The 22,667-nt window shown below is 40.7% G+C and overlaps 1 protein-coding gene across 1 annotated transcript; it reads left to right on the top strand.

Annotated features, from left to right (window-relative positions):
* The first annotated feature begins 610 nt into the window (after window positions 1-610).
* Window positions 611-17,947, top strand: LOC117294314 (TWiK family of potassium channels protein 7-like). Its single transcript, XM_033776673.1, has 3 exons — window positions 611-1,082; window positions 10,245-12,776; window positions 17,824-17,947. Exons 1-2 carry the CDS (start codon window positions 611-613, stop codon window positions 11,045-11,047), a joined length of 1,275 nt encoding a protein of 424 aa, XP_033632564.1. The 3' UTR covers window positions 11,048-12,776; window positions 17,824-17,947.
* The last annotated feature ends 4,720 nt before the right edge of the window (window positions 17,948-22,667 follow it).

The following is a 22,667-nucleotide window of genomic DNA, read 5'->3' as shown; positions in this document are numbered from 1 at the left end:
TCAGGGGAGTACTTTTTAACTGGTAGTACGGCCTAATCATCCTAACTGACGAACATTCTAGTCTCATATTCATTCACTGACGATGCTACATCTCCCGGACAAGGTATGAATCTAAATATATTTGAACGATGTAAAAGGCATCATTCTTAACCCGTAAACATTATGCGTGTGTCGGTGATGATTCACCACGAATTCTCCTCTCCACCACCACACAACCATCATCAGATGTCTGGAATCGCATGGACTCCAGGACACAAGTAGCACGAGCAGAGACTAGATGAAGTCGTGGTATTTGGGTTTCCACCGTGACATTGAAAACATGGTAATGAGGTTTCGTGTCCGTATTTGGTGACTATTGGTTTGGATTTTTTTGAAGAAGACGCAATACAAGAGGAATGTTCTCGGAGTGGAGTTGTGGAGATAGTGCCGAAAAGTGAAAAGAACTTAAAAATTAAGTAGCTCAGCGAGAGAGTTGTACTGAACATCCTTCACAACAACTTACGTTGGAGTACGATGTAACAGGAAAACTTGTTTTGAAGATGTCTGTCAAGTTTTGAAAGCAACAAAGCTGCAGTTTTGAGCCGGGGAACTTCGCGGACCGTGAGCCAACATGAATGACCGAGAGAGGCGGTCAAACGACGCGGAGAGCCCGGGGCGTTCCGACGGGGAAGATGATGACCAGGGGGAAGTCGTTATGGAGGAATACTACGACGAGGGGCCTGACTACTGCAAGTTGGTCCAGCACTACTCACTGACCTACACCGCGCTGTTCATCTCCCTTATTGTGTATGCCTGCATTGGTGCGGCCGTCTTCAAGGCTTTGGAGTACCCAACAGAGTTCGAACTCTACCGACAGGAACGCGCTGAGTACATCAGCAGAGGGAACACTCTTATCAGCGCGCTGTGGAACGTCACGTCATCCTATGGGGACGAGGAGGAGGGTTGGAGGTATAAAGCAAAACTAGCCATCCATCGTCATGACCTGGAGACGGGGTCATTCGTTCCACCTGCCCATAAACGCACGGTCAAGTGGTCATTTGCTGGGGCATTGTTCTTCTCATGTACAGTGATTAGCACAATAGGTAGGCATTGTTTAGAAAGGGTCATCTTGTCTCATGTTAAACGTTCGCGTTCCCTTTGGAACGCTTTGCGTTCCTGATTATGCGGGAACGCCGTTCCACGCTCCCAACTGTGTGTACACGGGACGCAATTGTATTTATAAACCTTCCCGATGTTCCATTACGAACTAACGTAAGGAATGTTCTATCGGAGCGTTCTGGTGCGGAACTCGAATTGTGTTCCATTATAGAACAATATTATTAGAACGCACATTGTTCTTTATTGATCATTATGGGTTCCAAGACAAAAGTTCAGTTCAAACTTTCCATGTGACGATTATTGTAATTGTCTTTTAATTTTCCCAATAAATAAACATCACGTTGACATAACCCAATATATGACCCTACCTTTAAGTGCATGATGATAAAGCCACCCCTCCCGATTTGCCCAACGGAGTTAAGTCCTTTCCTCACCACGGCACTAAACCAACTCAAAGCAACTATTCCATCAACAAGACGTAACATTAATTGACATTTTCTGCTGATGATTGGCCCACTTTGACCGACAGACCATTTGTTAAATTCTCAGACTTGTTTTGAGCTGTCCCGTTCGATGTTGGCTTTAGCGAAATCAAATTTTTAAATCAGCGGTTGTTTAACTATTCCTCCACGCACGGCGAGACGGTTTTATCCAAAGACATACTAAGGCTGACGAGACGTTACTGCTGAGAAGACGGCATCAGCTGTCCGAACAAATCCCCAAGACGCTGACCAAGGAATTCTGTGCTTGTCTTGGGAAAGACTACTTACTAGTTGCCATTTAGACGTTGCGAGTCAGGGGGGAGCACTGTCACAAATATATGTATTGTAAACAAGCTTGCTGAGCATTACACGAAATTGCGTTGGACGAGAATGTGGAGGTAAATTTGTCTCTTTTTGAACTATCTTTAACAGTTTTTTTGTTCAAATCAATCAATCAACATTAATTTCCATACAAACACAATATACAAACACAAGCGATAGGATGTTACAAGACTGATTGGTTGTGAATTATGCAATTCATAGAGACCGTTACGTGAAAACTACCTCCAACCATGCTTCAACCAAGCGCTGAACAAAAAGTAAAAGTTAAAACTGTACACACAAACGATAACAGAGAGCAGTCATCTTCAAACTGCATTTTTGTAGTCCGCTTTCAATTCCACGTAATTTGCAAAAGAACAAAATGAAGTCATTCGTCTTCTTGAATGTATTCTGTTCAACTTTGGTTTCATTTACAACCGGCGCATGTCACACATCAATCTTTAGCTCCCATGTAGACTCGTGGACAAGTCGTTATATAGCGACATAGTGATCTCGCGAAGTAAGGAGCCGTGTCTCTATCACCGCGACAGGTATTTTAACGACTTTCCGCAAGTCTAGCTTTAACGCGATGCTCACTAATTCTGACAAATCACTCCACCTGCCCCGGAGGCCGCTGCTGAGGATCTTGAGAGGGTGTGAGGGCGGGAGATGACTTGTTTGTCAGAGAGCAATTGAGATACATGGTCAAAGGCGACGTGGATGAGGGAGTGCAAATTTATGACGGTGACAGCTTCTTAGATAAACACTTTGTGGTTGACGTCATAAGTTATTGTGTTTTTGATCGCACTTTGAGGAATTTGGATTCGTTTTCTATTTACTTCTGGGTGACAGTGATTTTAAAGGAAGGTACGTTTTGGTATTACCACTCTAACATGAATGGCAAACAAAACTTACTTAATTACCAGTACAGCAGCTTTCGATTCTCAAATTGTATAAAGCTTCGAAGTTGAAATGGTAGTAAAAGGATGCGTCTGATGGGGACACACAAAGGAAAATAGTATTGGAAGTCGATAATAACATAAAGGAATGAATGGAATAATTAATGAGGACACACAAAGGAAGGGACTAAAATTTTGGGGACACACAAAGAAGAGGGATTAAGATTTTGGGGACACACAAAGGAAGACGAAAGGTTTAATGAAATATTTAATGAGGACACACAATGGAAGACGGAAGGAGAAGGGATTAAAATTTGGGGGGCACACAAAGGAGAGGGATTAAGATTTTGGGGACACACAAAGGAAGACGAAAGGTCGAATGAAATATTCAATGAGGACACACAAAGGAAGACGGAAGGAGAAGGGATTAAAATTCATTCCTTTGTGTTATTATCGATTTCCAATACCATTTTCCTTTGTGTGTCCCCATCAGACGCACCCTTCTACTAATGGTGTTTTTGGGGGAAAAAGTATCATTTTGTAATCACCAACATTTGAATCTGAGCAACGTTTCTGTAAGATACGCTTTTCAGACTAAAGTATTCCAATTGTTACGGATTATTCTCCCTGCGTGGACATAACCGCTCTGAATTTTTCTCAAAAACTTGACCACCTTTTGCAAGTAAATTTTCACAGGTTGTGGATGGGATGTAAAGACCTATCTATATTGACTATGATTCCGATTAAAGCCATTGGACACTTTCGTTAAACAGTATTGTCCAAAGGCCCACACTCCGTGTATCGCAACTAATAAAATAACAAACCTGTTAGGCTCAATCGGTCATCGGAGTCGGGAGAAAATAACGGGAAAACCCACATTTGTTACCGCACGTTTCGCGGACATGTCATGACATGTGTTTACTATAATCCGTAATTCTCGTTGTCGAGAATTGATAATTGTTTTAATGTTTTCTCAAAAAGTAAAGCATTTCATGGAATAGTATTTCAAGAGAAGTCTTTTACCATTACCTTCTGTAAACCCTGTAAGTTATTTGTAAATCTGTGATGTTTTTGTTTTTCTGTTCCGAAAGTGTATAATGGCTTTAAAACAATCTAATGTTTCAAAAATAAACCATTTTCAGCTCCCTTGGAATTATAAATCATGTGTTGCCCACCCATAAAGTAGGCTAATTGACCATACCAAGCTAAATCAATCCCACGAGCCATGCCCTCATGCCAATGTACTCCTGGACGAAGAGAAGCAATCATAGTTAATCTCTTGTTACACACGTCTGGGATTCGAACCCATACCCTGCTGACTTATCCACAGAACTTTGGTCTGGTGCACCAACACTCTCGTACACGACCCGCTACAGCTATAGGCATACAACTGTCAAAGCTCAAGTCATAACTGCATTTAAAATTCTGATTCCAAATGATGCATCATTATGATTGCTGGCTGATGGGTCTTGTCACTTTGTGCACTTTCTGCAAATATTTATTTTCATTGACAATCTGTCACCCTTTACTTTTGGAATTTTTCTAAGCGCCACAACCACAAACACAACAATGTTTATTTTCGCAAGGGTGTATGCGATAAACATGCGATATTTGCGATAAACATGTGTTCCCTGTGTATAATAAAAGCTATAGGCCTAGATCAAAAGTTAACTCGTATCTGTATTGACGTCATAATTTCTCTTAATTGTAAACTTACTATTATTTTTGGACTCCGGTTCCCATGTCGAGATACTCATGGTATTCCTATGTAAATATACAATAGTTCTGGCCTTAAAGGCAGTGGACACTATTGGTAACTGTCACAGACTAGTCTTCACAGTTGGTAAATCTCAACATTTGCATAAAATAACTAACCTGTGAAAATGTGAGCTTAATCGGTCATCGAACTTGCGAGATAATAATGAAAGAAAAACACCCTTGTCACACGAAGTTGTGTGCGTTTAGATGGTTGATTTCGAAACCAAATTTGTGGAAAATTACTTCTTTCTCGAAAACTACGTCACTTCAGAGGGAGCCGTTTCTCACAGTGTTTTATACCATCAACCTCTCCCCTTTACTCGTCACCAAGAAAGGTTTTATGCTAATAATTATTTTGAGTCATTACCAATAGTGACCACTGCCTTTAAGATAGACCGTGTGAGTGTAGAGTGTTTATGTCACGGCAAGACACTCGACGAGACAGCTTATTCTTAATGATAAAAACATACAAACAACAAGTTCCAAGCAGTCACCATGAAGTGAAATGAAATCAGATTGCAGTTTTCACTAACTTTGCGTTTGAAATGATCAGAAACCTTCAGCTTGTCTTAGTTCGATAGCTCATTTTACAATAACCGTGGGCTTAGTGCCCTGGTCATTTGGGTCAATAACATTCCATTATTCTTTCTCAGCTCCATTGGGAGTATCAGCCCGGGCTGCCACGTCACTCCAAAGGCATTTTCAAACGTAATATCCCCTCCTCGCTAGACTTGAATCAAGTCCCGTTCTCGTGCGAGAGGTCCCTAAGCATTATACCCGCAGTCAAAATGTGTAGCTATCGTGTGGAACGGGTTGGGAAATGCAGAGCGTTGGCTTGAGTCAAGTCTACTCCTCGCACGGTGTAACCTCTAGAAACTTATATGTGCGTTAAATATGGTCAAAAAAGTGTCAAAACCGAGAAAAACAACATATAAAACTTGTTGATGCAGACTTCGGTGAGAGTGCAGTTGATTTGATATGCTAATTTAAATGACCCGATTTATCCCCACGGCGTTTCTAAAATCCAGTCACAACTGCTGAAGTTCATTGTAATTTATTCGTCATCTCAGATGTCTTTTCGAAATAACGGCTTGTGACCCTCGGGCTTTGAGACTCCCTAGCTGCCATCGTGAATCATTGCAAGCTTAAGGTCGTTATCGAAACCACGGTTCAGGTTTGGGCTCCAGCCTGTGTGGGACTCACTCCCTCTGTTTAAAGCCCCGTTAGGAAAGCACACGATGTCTAAAATTAATAACAGACGGGGCCAAAGTCTAAACCCAAGCTCAACCCGTGGTTTTGAAAACGGCCAAACTTCAGAGCATTTCCCCATAGTGCGTTTTTCTTCTCCGTTCACACGACTGACAGGTTTATTTGAAATAATTGGCGGGTTGCTGTGATGTGTCGCAAGGTGAGCTGCGGCCGTTCATTGCGCCTTACTGACCCCATCAGCCCTCTGGGAACATCTTCGTCTGTGTGATACCAGATCCCTGGCGTGGGGGTTAAAAGGAAGGTACACATGTGGTTATTGTCAAAGACCAGTCTTCTCACTTGGTGTATCCCAAGATAAGCATAAAATAACAAGCCCGTGAATAGTTGAGCTAAATTGGTCATCGAAGTTGTGAGAAAATGATGAGAGAAAAAACACCCTTGTTGGATGAATTTGTCTGCTTTCAAATAGGAATAATAGACTTGTGGCTGGAAATCTTTTATTATTTGTTTTGAGAAATAACCTCTTTCTCAAAATCTATCCTACTTCAGAGGGAGCCGTTTCTCACAATGTTTTATACTAACAACAGCTCTTCAATGCTCGTTATCAATTCAGTTTTTAAAGTAATATTATTTGTTTTTAGTAATTACCAAACGTGTATACCTTCCCTTTAAAAGGACATCGTTTACCACAGTATAGACTCATCTCATGCGATGAGTTTGAAATATGCAATGAGTTCATAAAGGATATCATTTTCTAGGAACTATAGTGTGTAGAGTGTATTTTTAACTTTAGCCCAATGTGGACTCAATTAGACTATTCTTGAACAACAATGTTTTGCCTTCCTCGATCTAAAAGGCAGGGGTGATTGCGAGCTGACAAAATAGTCGCAGACAGTGTTCGTGTTGTATGTGTTTAACCTTATAAAAAAGCTAAATTGTAATCTTACTTGGTAACGAGTGTGTGGGGAGAGGTTAATAGTATAAAACATTGTGAGAAAAGGCTTCCTCTAAAGTGAAGTGGCTTTCGAGAAAGAGGTAATTTTTCACGAATTTGATTTTGAGACCTCAGATTTAGAATTTGAGGTCTCGAAATCAAGGATCTGAAAGCACACAACTTCGTGTGACACGAGTGTTTTTTCTTCTTCATTATTATCTCGCAACTTCGACTACCAACTGAGCTGAAATGTTCACAGGTTCGTTATTTTATGCGTATGTTGAGATACACCAAGTGAGAAGACTGGTCTTGGACAATTACCAATAGTGTCCACTGTCTTTAATCCGTAACGTTTTGTGAGTCAGGAGAAAATAGTGGCAAACATGCACAATTATTGTCAGCATGTATAAAACACTTTGTGCCATTACAGGTGATGGAGACATCATCATGGGTGATTTATTGGAATGAATGTGCTTCATGTTGAATGTTTAGACAATTTGACCATACCGTCAAGTTTCGCACTCGCTATTCCATACGTCATACTTGGATATTATGTGAGAAGATATCGGTCAATTGATGGGAGATTGTTGGATGTTGACATGTGATTTGGCGTGGCTGAATATATGTAGGCCTATGAATACTTTGAATTGGCATGCTCACGATTTTGTTAACTATGAGGCTCTGGGCCAATTTAATTAAAGCTGCTTAAAGGCAGTGGACACTATTGGTAATTGTCAAAGACTAGCCTTCACAGTTGGTGTATCTCAACATATGCATAAAATAACAAACCTGTGAAAATTTTAGCTCAATTGGTCATCGAAGTTGCCAGATAATAGTGAAAGAAAAACACCCTTGTCGCACGAAGTTGTGTGCGTTTAGATAGTTGATTTCGAGACCTCAAATTCTAAATCTTAGGTCTCGAAATCAAATTCGTGGAAAATTACTTCTTTCTCGAAAACTATGGCGCTTCAGAGGGAGCTGTTTCTCACAATATTTAATACCATCAACCTCTCCCCATTACTCGGCACCAAGAAAGGTTTTATGATAGTCCACTACCTTTAAGCACATAGATTTTATTCTCGGTTCCTGCGTTTTTGGCAAGAATGAGGTGCATGCTGGAGTAGCTAGCGATCAAATTTGATCTCTAGCTAGACCAGCATGCACCTCGCTCATTAGTTTGCGCTTGCGCAAAGGGTATTTGCGAAAACGGTCAACTCATGGAACCGCCTTACTAACATTTCAGTGTCAGTCAGTCGTTCTTTCGACAAAATTTTATCAGGATAAAACTTTTAAAATATCTTTCTAATTCCAAAAATGCTCATTTAATCACAAACGATTTCTGTATCTCAAAGCGCCAATTCCGAAAGCAACTTACCAATCTAATAGTAGTGCTCACGAAATAAGTAAACACACAGCTAAGTAAACACACAGCTGCCGCCGAGTGGCAAAGCAGTGCTATGTTCGGCACAGCTAGCGCATTTAAAACTCTTGTACAAAAATGCACTTTGTTCATAAAGTAATTTTCCTTTTAGCAAATGTTTTGGGCAATATTTAGGTCAAAGTTCTGTTTATCTCTTCAATTTTGTCCGTCGAAACTGTTTCAGCCTTCAGCTTAAAAAGTTTGCCAAATCAAAGTCACTCGCCAGTATTATAATCGTTATACCATGCATGCACCAAAGTTTTCATCTCACTGCAGTAATTTGCAAAAAAATGTTGAGTGCATACCAGACATGAGGAAAATGGCTCAAGAATGCAAATTTGATCCGGGCGAGTTTGCGGTGTAGGCGAGGGTTATAGACGATTAAGATCGGGCTAGCGGGCTGCAGCTGTGACGATCAGATCCCAGTGCCATTAAGCTAGCTATACAGAATGCGTCTGTGTCGTGTCCCCTGTGTCACGGTCCAATCACGCTTGTAAAGCTGCAAAGGGGGACAGACTGTTTTACTCCTTCAGCCTCGGTCTGGGCACAGTGATTATGAATGCTTGCTGATTAAGAAGTTTAGTTATTCAATAACATTTCTTTTCTGTGGAATACTTTTTCCATCTGAGATTTAATCTCAAACTAGTCGGCCTATCTGGACACCACCCCCCCCCCCACAAACTCCTAAACTCGGTTGTTACAACCTAAATTAACGACAATTTGTTTACATACTGAACATTAGCACAGATTTGCTATTTCATGTAAAATGGTTTGTCAAAAAAAAAAAAAAAAAAAAAAAAAACATGAACACTGTCTGTGATTTGTTTTGTTCAGCTCCACCATTCCTATTTAATACAGTCATTTACTACGCAACGAAATCGAGGCTGAGAGAGCAAATAAATTGTCGGTTCCCGGTTTGGTGTACTTAATAATATACCAGTTTTCATGTTTGGTATTGCACACACACACCATGATTGTGAAGACATAGATGGTATATACCAGCATGGTGCGTACGAGTTTAGGACTGTAGCATCTTATATAGGCCGCATGTTCAATCCACATAATTGAAATGACATTCGCATTTGTAGACTTGCAGCACGCTGTTATACTTGAGTTGGAAAGGTCTATCTCTTGATTAGAGAATACGGTAACACTACGGCGTCACACCTGAAATATTCAACTATTTAAAACTTCTACATGCCTTGGTAAAAACATTTGAAGAGGTATACATTATGTGCTCATTAAGTGGCATGATAGACAACACCCTTCCAGCCTAATTGTGTCACCACTGTTCGGGAAATATCAGTGAATATTTCGAGCTAGGATTTTGTTGGATAGGTCTACTTCTTCACAAAATGTCTAATGAGAGTGATGTGTGAAGCTAATCATGGTGTGGAGGACAAGAATAAGTGAGAAATAAAAGTAAACTTGCTGGGAACATCCGTATTAAAGGGAAGGTACATGTTTGGTAACTACTCAAAACAAATATTAACTTAAAAACTGACTTAGTATTCACGAGCATCGGAGAGCTGTTGATAGTATAAAACATTGTGAGAAACGGCTCCCTCTGAAGTAGCATAGATTTCGAGAAAGAGGTAATTTCTCACTAAGACTTTCTCGCTAGAAGTCCTTTATTCCTATCTGAAAGCACACAAACTCGTCCAACAAGGGTGTTTCTTCTCTCATCGTTTTCTCGCAACTTCCATGACAAATTTAGCTCAAATTTTCATAGGTTTGTTATTTTATGCTTATGTTGGGCTACACCAAGTGGTAAGACTGGTCTTTGACAATTACCAAACGTGTACATTCCCTTTAAGTAATAATACTCTATTGGGGGAGTGATGTTGGCTCTGAAAAAAAAGCCGTTTTGGGTCTCAACGTTTGCGAACAGTGTGCTCGTCTTTAGGAGAAAAGTCTCATGGTTGCAATGAGCTGTCTCCAATCTCAATATCACCGCGACAAACATTAACGACTTGTCCATAAGACTAAGATCTCATCATTGCGAAAGGAAAGATCTAGGACTGCCCTTGACCATCAGCCCTCACTCTTCCCAAGGGGCTAAACATTCTTCCCATTGACTCAATTTTAACATATGCCGTCTTTCTGTTTGTATCATCTTGCAGGTTACGGTAACATAGCACCAGTCACCAATGGCGGTCGAATATTCTGCATCATCTACGCCGTGTTCGGCATTGCAATGTTGCTCCTAGTCCTCGCTAGCATCGGCTCACTGTTCGCCCGAGGTGCCACTCTGACGTACCGCCTGCTTCATTTGAATATTCAAATGGCAAAGGGATTAGCCCCACCCCCGAAGAAGGAGAAGAAGTTACGACCGGTCCGTGTGCCGGCACCCGGTGAGCAGGGCGAAGGAGGTGCAGAGTGCCAGGGCATGCCGTTGCATGAGGAGGATAAACGCCCTGACATGGACGATGTGATACGGGACATATGGAGCAACGAGCCGGAGATACCTCCGGGTGATATACCGCCAATGAGGATCGTGACCCTCAAAGAGCCAGCTGGGGATCAGGAGGAAGGAGGTGAGCGTCCCGCTAAGAAGAAACACCAAACAGAGGAGGAGGAAGACGGTGGGGATGAACAAGAGCAGGTTGATATACCATTGAGCATTGTACTAGTGTTTGCCTTGATGTACGTGTGCTTACTAGCAGGTCTTCTATCCGTCTGGGAGCAACAGTGGAACTACTTTGAAGCCTTTTACTTCTCTTTTATCACTCTGACCACAATCGGCTTCGGGGACTTGACCCCAGTGCACCAGAAGAACCTCCTGGGCTGCACGTTCTTCATCCTACTCGGCATGGCGATCATGTCCATGTGCATTGCGCTTGCGCAGGAGATCATCATGAAGAAAGTGGCGTGGATCAGTGAGAGGGTGGGCGTGGCACTCATCAAGGCTAAACCCGCATCGTAACATAACAGTTTGCTATGATGACCTTTAACCTTTGGCGTCTCGCGCACCAGAAAGATGGGATGTTCACCCCCTTTTAATTCCGCGTTAAACTTAGACTGGTCCCCCGTATCCGCAAGAAAAAGGACAGGTGTTGAATTTGTATACATTGTAGCATACGTCGAATTTAACTGCGAATCTCCCGCCAGGACCACGAATGCCATGTAAAATGAATGCAGGGAGGTCAAAGGTGACTATGAAGGTCTAGTATAGCATAAATCACGAGCCTTGAAGTGTGATGTCAGAATGTTCAGACTAGCGGGAGTCTGCTTAATGCTTAAAAGTGAACGGGAGAATAAAGCAAACCGAACAGGTTGTAAAGGCTCCGATGAGTATTGCCTATAAGCAGATTGAGCACATTACCACTACCACGTGATTTGATAATGGATGACGTAACGCGTGCTACGCCAATCAAAATGGCAAGAATGCATGACCGAAGTTATTTATAATGTACTAGCCAAGTTCATTTTGATGTGAGATGCAAGGAGGGTTATCTACATAGTAGACGCACGTTTAGAGTTTATAAAAAGGAAAACAGTCAGCTTCAAAAAGTTGGTCTTCGGGAGCTGCATGGTGTGTGTGGGGACTGAGGCGGGGGCCGGACCCCCTGGGCACCGATAGTCTGGATTCACGCCTGCATCGCTTATAGGAATAAACACTGGAATGTTATTAGGCTACACATTTGTAAATTATTAACAATAATTAATTTGTATGACATATAAATAATACTTACCGAAACTGCACGCTAACGCTCGTGGGGGACGGAGCGCCGCTGGCCCCCACGAGCCACCTCTCCGACGAGTGCCTCCTGCTCTGCACTTTGCCGTGCACCCAGAACACCGTCTTTCCACCAAGTCGGGGCCCCGTGCCGAGACAATCTGGTTCCTTAATACTCAACAGTGTAAGTTAATGTTGCCTAAACAACGAATGAACATACTGCTTTGTACATAGTCAATTAAAAAATACAAACTTATTAATGGGTTGTGGAGAAACCATGAATTGGCTAAGTTCGCACAAGGAAAACCTCGTCGACTGGAGTACGATATTGTGTGCCCAATTTCCTACAGCTGTCTCCGCAAAGTACATCAATTCCATACTGTTGTAAAGGTTTAACCAGCAGAAATGGTATGTGTTCAATTGGTTGCTGGTATCTCTTATAGTGCGCTTAGCAGAAAAGTGTTTAGAACATTTTTCTTTGTAAGCAGCTCTATGAAATTGAGCCCTGTTCGTATTTCTGTGTGACCATAGAGCAAGGAATGGTATAATGAACTTACTGTTGTTTACTATAATAATTAATTGTGGAAGTTGACTGATGTTGATTGAAAAAATATACAAAATTGCTGTGCGAATTTAAGCCAAAACCTAATATTTTTTATTAAACATTTTTATCTGTGGCCTTCAGCTGTCATTTAAAAGGTTTTATAAATCAAAACAAGTAGTAAAACACTGTTAGATAATCGCAAACAAATTGCACTTAAGTTCGAGAAGCACTATTTTACTATTGAAAGGTGGGTAGACATAATGATTGACTTGAAACAAAGAATTGCTTATGCGTGACACTTGAGGGCGCTCTCATGTTTTGTAATGTCACGTGTTCTACGAACTACACACATGTCAGAACGGTCGCTGTCAAAACAAACACAGAAATAATTCGCTGGGAATATCTTTCGTTTTAAAGCAAGAAAACCAAAAGGTAAGACAGTTTTACTTATGTTCCACATCATACTTTGTCAACAAGAATCATTTTAATTTAAAATGGTTCTTTATCAATTTAGTCCGAAACTAAAGTCCAATCCAAACGGTGATGTCCAGGTCCAGGAATTGGGCAAGAAGTACATTATTATGCCATGCAGTTCATGTCCATCTTGACAAAATGTTGTGCGCGATCCTCACGCGTTAACAGCTTTAAAGACACTGGACACTATTGGTAATTGTCAAAGACCAGTCTTCTCACTTGGTGTATCTCAACACATGCATAAACAAAAAAACTGTGAAAATTTGAGCTCAATTGGTCGTCGAAGTTGTGAGATAATAATGGAAGAAAAAAACACCCTCGTCAAAAGAAGTTGTGTGCTTTCAGATGCTTGATTTCGGGACGTCAAATTCTGAATCTGAGGTCTCAAAATCAAATTCGTGAAAAATTAGTTCTTTCTCGAAATCTATCATTACTTCATAGAAAGCCGTTTCTCACAATGTTTTATACTAAATACTATCAACATCTCCCCACTACTCGTTACCAAGTAAGGTTTTGTGCCAATAATTATTTTGAGTAATTACCAATAGTTTCCACTGCCTTTAAGGAATAAAATATAATACTTTTAAGGATTTTACTTTAAGAATGGTGTCAGGTTTGTGTATGAAGACAGGTGTACATCTCATTACTTGTGTAGTCGTTGTTTTTATCTTATATCTTATGAGGTTATCATCAAACAAAATGTTACAAAAAATATTTAATTTTGACCAGGGCCCAATAACCAGCAAACATTCAATGTCACATACCAAATGTGACTGGTATCTTGCTTAGCAAACAATCAAATAAACATTATTTTCTGCTTTATAATATAAGCAGCTCTATGACATTGGGCCCAACATAGTATCTTTCCTACCAGGGCATATCCTGGAAGATATAAAATAATGTGGTATAGATTCCAGTACAAACCTTTGCCTCTTACTCTAGGATTGTAAACTAAAGAGGAGACAAATTCTTTAAAGGCAGTGGATACTATTGGTAATGACTCAAAATAATTATTAGCATAAAACCTTTACATGGTAACAAGTAATGGGGAGAGGTTGATGGTATAAAACATGGTGAGAAACAGCTCCTGCTGAAGTAGCGTAGTTTTCGAGAACGAAGTAATTTTCCACGAATTTGATTTTGAGACCTCAGAATTAGAATTTTGAGGTCTCAAACTCAAGCATCTGAAAGCACACAACTTGTGTGACAAGGGTGTTTTTCTGTTATTATTATCTCGCAACTTCGACGACCAATTCATTGAGCTAAAAGTTTCACAGGTTTGTTATTTTATGCATTGCCAAGTGAGACGACTGATCTTTTACAATTACCAATAGTGTCCACTGTCTTTAAGGTTGACATTTTCTTGTATTTTAAGAGAAACTATTATTATGAAGTTTGATTGATGTTGTACATTATTTGTATAAAAAGTTTATCTGCAAGTGTGCATGCATTTACCTTTGAATAATAAAAAAAAAAAAGTGCAATTATTACTGGATTGTTGTTAACAAAAGAATGTATAAATAAATTTACAATGTATGGGTTTTTTGTATAACTTAATGACTTTTTGGGAACTGTGTGTGTCTGTATGGACTTTCAGCAATGGCACAATTACAGAGTCCCTGCCTGTAAGAATGTACCAAGTGGTGATTCATGGGTTCTCAGATCTTCTTCTAAAAAATTAGAGTGATACATCATCATACCAAACGAATAAATCCAAAATATTAGTTTGCTGATGCTTTCGGTTTGGGAGTTATCAGTTATCAAAGTTTCGGCCTAAAAGCCTTCGTGAAACGAATAGTACATTCCCTGTAAACACAAAAATGTACGTCAAGCTCGTCCCAACAAAAGTAAAACATTTTTTGAAACCTCCAGTTGGGCTTATAACAAAAGTAAAAAAAAAAATTTTGGGGATCTCGTTGGCGCGTCATGTTACGCGCACCTGAACCTTTGACGAACAGTGCCCTCGTGCCATTTTCAACGCCTCATAACTCAACGCGCCTGTAAGATCCCATGAATTAAACAAGTACACATGAAAGAGCTTGCATCCCTAAAACAAATTGAAGTGCAAAGTGCGTGGGATCTCGTTGGCGCAGAGAAATAATAGAGGTCAAAGTTCAAATTTTTCCCAATATATTGCGTTTTCGCACCTCCGTAACCTTGCGCGCCAACAACGAAAAAGTTGTTTTATGGCAACCGGGTGTTGGAACAGTTTTCATCTAATGGCTAATGGAAAAAGATTCTTGGGATCTCTGCAACTTGCATGTCAAAAGATTTTTTGAAAATGTTCTAAAGTATTGCCATTCCACACATTTTGTCCTAAATTGGCACAACATTCACTTTTTTCATCACTGTAAGTATCTGTGCCAACAAGATCCCATCAATTTTTTCTTGTATTTGGTTAAGTTGAGTGTTCCTAAACAGATTTCAATTGAAAAATAATTGGGATCACGTTGGCCCACCAGTATAACAAAGGTCAAAGGTCATATGAAACTACACTACTGCCTATTTCGGGCGATTTTGCGTCGTCTAGAAATCCACACGCCAATATGATCCCATTAAATTGTCTGCGTTTTATGATTATATAGATTCTCAGCAACACATAAAAAGCAAAAACCAAATGGGATTTGAGTGGCGCTAACAAATGTTATGGATATGATGTTCACAAGACATGCCTATACTTATGCATTGCTGTGGCAACAGAAAGTGAAAAATATCCCCCAATTTCAAAATGTAGGCAAACCATTGAGGGGATGGGTCTCCAAAACAAATTTGGTCCAGATATAGAAACGAACCAGCCTTTGCCTCGTTATAGAAATACTCCAAACATAAATAAGGGAATAAAAGGGTAGCGACTCGCTCTTGCACGGCCGTTTAGAACCGGCAGGTCGTTGCCGTGTGATAAAGGCTCCGTTTGTGCGCATGCGCGAATAGTCTTGGTGCAACACGTTCTTGTTTTCCTTTCATACACAGCGCGGCCAACTCACATCGCCTGTAACAAGAAACGTCTTGCACCAAGACTAGCGCTTCTTAAAAAAGGGCCCCCTTTGAGAAAATTGTAAATTTCTACTGCAGGGCATTTGAAGGGCACAAAGGCAATGACAAGGGGGTATGAGGCAATCGCCTCCTCAGCCTTCGTGAAGTATCATGCCTGCTTTCTAAAAAAAATGATGCCCTGCAGCACTACATTTTTGTCGTTGGTTGCAACAAACTGCTAGAAACTTAAATAGAGGGCGCTATTGCATAATATGATCATGTGCCAACATTTGGGACCATTGGGCCTCTTGGTGGTAGTTATTTGTACAAAGTAGACTTGTGGACGAGTCTTTAATGGTCTGCCGCGGTGAGATAGTCGATTTGTGGCGGTGCTCTCGCGAGATCAGTGCTCTCGCGCAAGCTGCTGGGTGCCAACTTCTACTCCTTATTAACTGTAGTTGTGAGAGCAGTAGTCTCGCGGGGCCAGCAGTCGCAAGAATATCACAGGGAAATTTGGAATCTATTCTATAGAATCAGAATGCTGTCACCGCGACAGACATTTAACGACTTGTCCACAAGTCTATGAGCTAAGCTCATGGAAGTGTCGTGGCCGAGCGGTTAAGAGCACTGAATTCAAACTCTGGTGTTTCTGATCAGCAGAGTGTGGGTTCGAATCCCCAGCCGTGACACTGTGTCCTTGAGCAAGACACTTAACCATTGCTTCGTCCTTCGGATGGGACGTAAAGCCGTTGGTCCCATGTGTTGTGTAACGCATGTAAAAGAACCCAGTGCACTTATCGAAAAGAGAAGGGGTTCGCCCCGGTGTTCCTGGTTGTGGCTGCTTAATGCGCCGTAGCACCTTGTAAACCCTTATAAGGTGCTAAATAATTGGGTCTCAGAATTCATCACTGCAATAACCTATCTTTCTGAAAGTTTGTATATACTCAGCGCCTTGAGTACCTTGTTTGGTAGTACGTGCGCTATATAAGACTTCGATATTATATTATTATTATATTATTAAGCTGTGTATCATTTTCTTTTTGTATATTGCGCGGAGATTTTGAAGGAAAATAAATATAGACGCCCTTCATGAAAGTTATGTTGGTCACTTGCAATCTATTATAGTCGTGTATTCTCTTGTTTAAATAAACAAACTTAAAGGGAAGGTACATGTTTGGTAATTACTCAAAACAAATATTAACTTAAAAACTGACTTGGTAACAAGCATTGGAGAGCTGTTGATAGTATAAAACATTGTGGGAAACGACTCCCTCTGAAGTAACGTAGTTTTTGAGAAAGATGTAATTTCTCACTAAAAGTCTTTTATTTTTATCTGAAAGTACACATTTTCATCCAACAAGGGTGTTTTTTCTTTCATCATTTTCTTGCAACTTCGATGACCAATTGAGCCCAAATTTTCACAGGCTTGTTATTTTATGGTTATGATGGGATACACCAAGTGAGAAGACTGGTCTTTGACAATTACCAATTGTGTACCTTCCTTTAAAGGCACTTGACACTTTTGGTAATTACTCTAAATTTAGTTTTCAAAACATAAAATTCCAAGTGGCTTGAATGTTGATTTTTTGGATACTTGTTATATTTTTTTTTCTTATGCATGTTATGTAGGGATGACAGATTTCGGGAAAGTTTTTTTTTAGGTTAAACAGAAGTTTTGATATAATTTGGGGGTTTGGGGTTATTACGATTTTTAACTTATTATTTGGTGGATAAGTTTGAGAGATATCACTGCTAAAGTTCATACTAGGTCCATACTTGGTGGCACGGTTGGCTTGTGCGTAAAGCGCTCGCCTCTTACCAAGGTGACCCCGGTTCGATTCCCGGTCAGGGCCATATGTGAGATGAGTTGTGCGTTGGTTCTCTGCTGTGCCACGAGGGTTTTCCAGACTCTCCAGTTTTCCTCCCTCAGGAAAAAATCAAACACTTTCGATCTTGGCTGTGGTGAAATGCCTTTAAATATGTATTTTAGTCAAGCTAATGTTCCAAATTCTACAATTTGTTTGCATTGCAGGAAGGCTTCCTATATCTCCAAAAGTCCAAATAGATCTACCATCATCAATGACTGGTTCAGACTGCCTCATGGTAGATGAGCTGCACTTTCCAGTTAAAGGCCCTGGACACTATTGGTAATTACTCAAAATAATGATTAGCATAAAACCTTACTTGGTAATGAGAAATGGGGAGATGTTGGTATTATAAAACAATGTGAGAAACGGCTCCCTCTGAAGTAAAGTAGTTTTCAAGAAAGAAGTAATTTTGCACGAATTTGATTTCGAGACCTCAGAATTTGATTTTGAGGTCTCGAAATCAAGCATCTGAAAGCACACAACGTGTGACAAGGGTGTTTTTTCTTTCATTATTATCTCGCAACTTCAACGACCAATTGAGCACAAATTTTCACAGGTTTGTTACTTTATGCATATAATATTGAGATACACCAAGTGAGAAGACTGGTCTTTGACAATTACCAATATTGTCCTGTGTCTTTAAAGGCACTGGACACTATTGGTAATTACTTTGGAAAACCTACACTGTATTTCCTGCAGTATTTCTAGCAATGAAATCAAACACCACACCATGAGTTGTTTAGTCATCGTCATGTTTACACTAACGTTTCCTTTGGAGTTTTGGCTAATAACAATAGCAGCCAGAGGAAGCGGCCTTGCACTTTCATAAAGCCAGTAAGCACAAAAACTTGCTAAGCATAGTAGCATACGAAAGTATTGCTTAACAGAAGCAGAAATAGGTTACCAGTCAAATGACAATAAGTTTACACTGTTGTGACTGGTGCCCCACTCAATATTTGTTAAGCAGTACTTTTTTTTAAACAGCTTCATGAAATTGGGCCCTGATGTTATAAGGGTGATCGCAGTTTGTCGCTCGTACCACGCAGTCCACAGAACAAACAAAATGTGTTTTTGAAAAATCAGAACCACAATTTCTTTCAAGAACTATTCCCCTGAACGAGTTTAATGATTATTAAGATGTGATCGGAAGTTCTGAAGTTTGCCACGAGTCAGTTTCTTTGTATCTGTTGTCGACGACGTATTACACAAAGTTAGTCTCAAATGTCAAAGAGACTTTGGTGAACCAAAATGATTTTCTCTTTGCCGTAACAACTTTTTATAAAAATTTTTGAAAACAAGTAATCGATGTAAATTTCAGTTGAGTTTGTGGTCTTTACATGTATTTGTATCAGTGGATTATGGACGAAACAGTAATTCTTTAGTAAGTTTCTCATTTATATAACTGAATGAAAAAAAAGCAAAAAATACATAAAGGAAATTATACTTGAATGTATATTATACAGAACTATTAAATCAACAGTGTCATTATCATAATGCAATGCGCAATCGGTTTTTTATTGTTTTGTGTAAATGTTTCATGTTTGGAATTCTTCCAACAATTTCAGGTTGGGAAAGGAATATCATAAAGATAACCTGTTTTTAAATAGCGCTGTTCACACCCGAAGGGCGTCTCAAAACGCTTCAACATTTTTACCTCTGGTCACTGAGCCTTAAATTATTCCTTGAACCATCTCAGCTCCCTTGGGGGTATACATCTACAAAAATGCTGAAAAAACGTGTCTTTGCCCAAACTCTACCCAATATCACCCTACCCCTTTCCAATCCCTTACCCCCACCCTAATCCTTTCCCTTCACCCGTAACCTGAAGGTAATAGGTCTTGCCCCGCCCTATTCCTTGGGGGTATACAGCCTGTGCAACATATATTAGGCTAAATCAATCACAAGAACCATCTCTGCCTTAACATATACCCAATATAAGCATGTGAGTGTGGGTGGAGTTTGGGACGGGGTTAGGGAAGGGATGGTTTTGTGCTACAGGGTTTACTGTGTATGATCAGCTGTGCATACATCCTATTCTTGGGTTATGTGGCTATCTCTAAAAGAGGCTTGATAAGTGTTGATGGCAAGCAGACACAGCCATGCATGATGCTTCACTAAGCCACTATGAATCTTCAAAAACACTCAAAACTCCAACCTACCCCTTGTCCAAATTTAACCCTACTCATTCCCGGGCTCTTACACCTACCCTTTCCCTTCACCCTTACCTGAGGGTAATAGGTCTTGCCCCGCCCTATTCCTTGAAGGAATTTCCCTTTATCCCTACATACCCCTTTTCTCGCCCCAACTCTATCCGTTGCCCAAACACTACCGTAAGACCTAACTCTACTAGTTTCTTCCCGAGACCTTACCCCTTACGCTATCTCTTTATCCCTAAAAACCCCTTTTCTTGCCCCAACTCTATCCGTTGCCCAAACTCTACCCTTACCTAACCCTACTAGTCCCTTCCTGAGCCCTTACCCCTTACGCTATCTCTTTATCCCTAAAAACCCCTTTTCTTGCCCCAACTCTATCCGTTGCCCAAACTCTACCCTTACCTAACCCTACTACCGGTAGTCCCTTCCTGAGCCCTTACCCCTTACCCTATCTTTTTATCCCTACAAACCCCTTGTCTCTCCCAAACTCTATCCGTTGTCCAAACTCTACCCTTACCTAACCCTACTAGCCCCTTCGCGAGGACTTGCCCCTTACTCTATCCCTTCATCCCTACAAACCACATGTCCTGCCCCAACTCTATCCGTTGCCCAAATTCTACCCTTACCTAACCCTACTATAGCCCCCTTCCCAAGCCCTTACCCTATCTCTTTATCCCTACAAACCCCTTTTCTCGTCCCAACTCTATCTGTTGCCCAAACTCTACCCTTACCTAACCCTACTATAGCCCCCTTCCGAAGCCCTTACCCTATCTCTTTATCCCTACAAACCCCTTTTCTCGTCCCAACTCTATCCGTTGCCCAAACTCTACCCTTACCTAACCCTACTATAGCCCCCTTCCGAAGCCCTTACCCCTTACCCTATCTCTTTATCCCTACAAACCCCTTTTCTCCTCCCAACTCTATCCGTTGCTAAACTCTACCCTTACCTAACAATTCTATAGCCCCCTTCCCGAGGACTTAACCCTTACTCTATCCCTTCATCCCTACAAACCACATGTCCTGCCCCAACTTTTTCCGTTGCCCAAACTATACCCTAATACCTTACCCTACTAGTCACTTCCCGAGCCCTTACCTCGTACTCTATCCCTTCATCCCTACAAACCCCATGTCTCGCCCCAACTCTATCCGTTGCCTAAACTCTACCCTTACCTAACCCCACTAGCCCCCTTCCCAAGCCCTTACCCCTTTACCCAACCCTTCACCATGCCTCGCCCCAACTCTATCCGTTGCCTAAACTCTACCCTTACCTAACCCCACTAGCCCCTTCCCAAGCCCTTACCCCTTTACCCAACCCTTCACCATGCCTCGCCCCAACTCTATCCGTTGCCTAAACTCTACCCTTACCTAACCCCACTAGCCCCTTCCCAAGCCCTTACCCCTTTACCCAACCCTTCACCATGCCTCGCCCCAACTCTATCCGTTGCCCAAACTCTACCCTTACCTAACCCTACTAGTCACTTCCCGAGCCCTTACCCCTTACTCTATCCCTTCATTCCTACAAACCCCTTGTCTCTCCCAAACTCTATCCGTTGCCTAAACTCTACCCTTACCTAACCCCACTAGCCCCTTCCCAAGCCCTTACCCCTTTACCCAACCCTTCACCATGCCTCGCCCCAACTCTATCCGTTGCCCAAACTCTACCCTTACCTAACCCTACTAGTCCCTTCCCGAGCCCTTACCTCTTACTCTATCCCTTTATCTTTACCCAAAGTGCATACTTCTTGCCCCTGCGCTATCCCTTCGCAAACTACACACTGACCAACCCCCAACCCACCCCCTCCTAACTCTTTAAATGGGGCAGTATTGGATTTCAGGTATTCACAGACTAAAAATAAAAAGACGACTACAAGAGATTTTGTTTTTTTCTATGAAGAATTTTAATGGAAGACTATGAGCAAAATGAAAAAAAATATTGATTGTTTAATTGTTCAAGTGGTAATATCCAAGTTATTTTGTGTTTGATTTACAGTTATTTACTTAGTAATAGTAACAAAAATGTATAGTTTGCCCCGAGTTTGCGCCGTTTTCCTAGTGTGATCGCATGGCTGCATATTGCGCCACAGCACCTTGTAAACCATTATATGAGAACGTAGTATCATTATTATTAGATTTTTCCTTAATCAGTGACACTGATTGGGTCTTTAAATTATTATTTATTACTAATTTAGATTCAGCAAATACTTCCATATACATGTATTTATAAATAGCAATTACACTACAGAAATAATAACGTTCAATGCAAACTAATGATTTCTAATTTCTATAAACGAATTACAAATGTTAGTTACTCTTATAAATGTTCATTATAACAAGCACACAATATTTAATATTATTTTAATTGCATACCGAGATCTTCAGTCAAAAGGACGGAAGAACAGAATCTTTTTACATATGTTTCAAAAATAAAACACACAAAATAATGCTACAAATAATGCCCATAATGGATTTTTAATAAGGGAATCAATGCGTGGTGAAGAGGTTTTCAACTAGTGGTTTAATGCCAACGCGGGTTTAAACCACTAGTTGAAAATCGATTCAACACACTTTGATGCCCATTCATAATACCCTTGGTCAAAAATCATTAACACTATTGGTCAAAAAATAAAATAAATGCAAAAATTATAACTGTTCAATGATTTCTTTCAACACAACATCCCTCCAGCTATATGAAATGATAAGGCCCTCCGACGCCCTCGCGTAAACAACTCCTTAGAAAGGAATGCTGTGGGCGTCGCGCGATGTTGCACAACTGTTTCAGCCGTTGCTCTCGACCAATAGGTGAAAGCTCGCGTGTCATGCCCATGTTATAACACTTTTTACTGGTGTTTTATCAT

Source organism: Asterias rubens, chromosome 9 (assembly GCF_902459465.1).
Source record: "Asterias rubens chromosome 9, eAstRub1.3, whole genome shotgun sequence".
NCBI classification, from domain to species: Eukaryota; Metazoa; Echinodermata; class Asteroidea; order Forcipulatida; family Asteriidae; genus Asterias; species Asterias rubens.
Note: the sequence above shows the minus strand (reverse complement) of the source record. Positions and strands in the feature narration are given on the sequence as shown.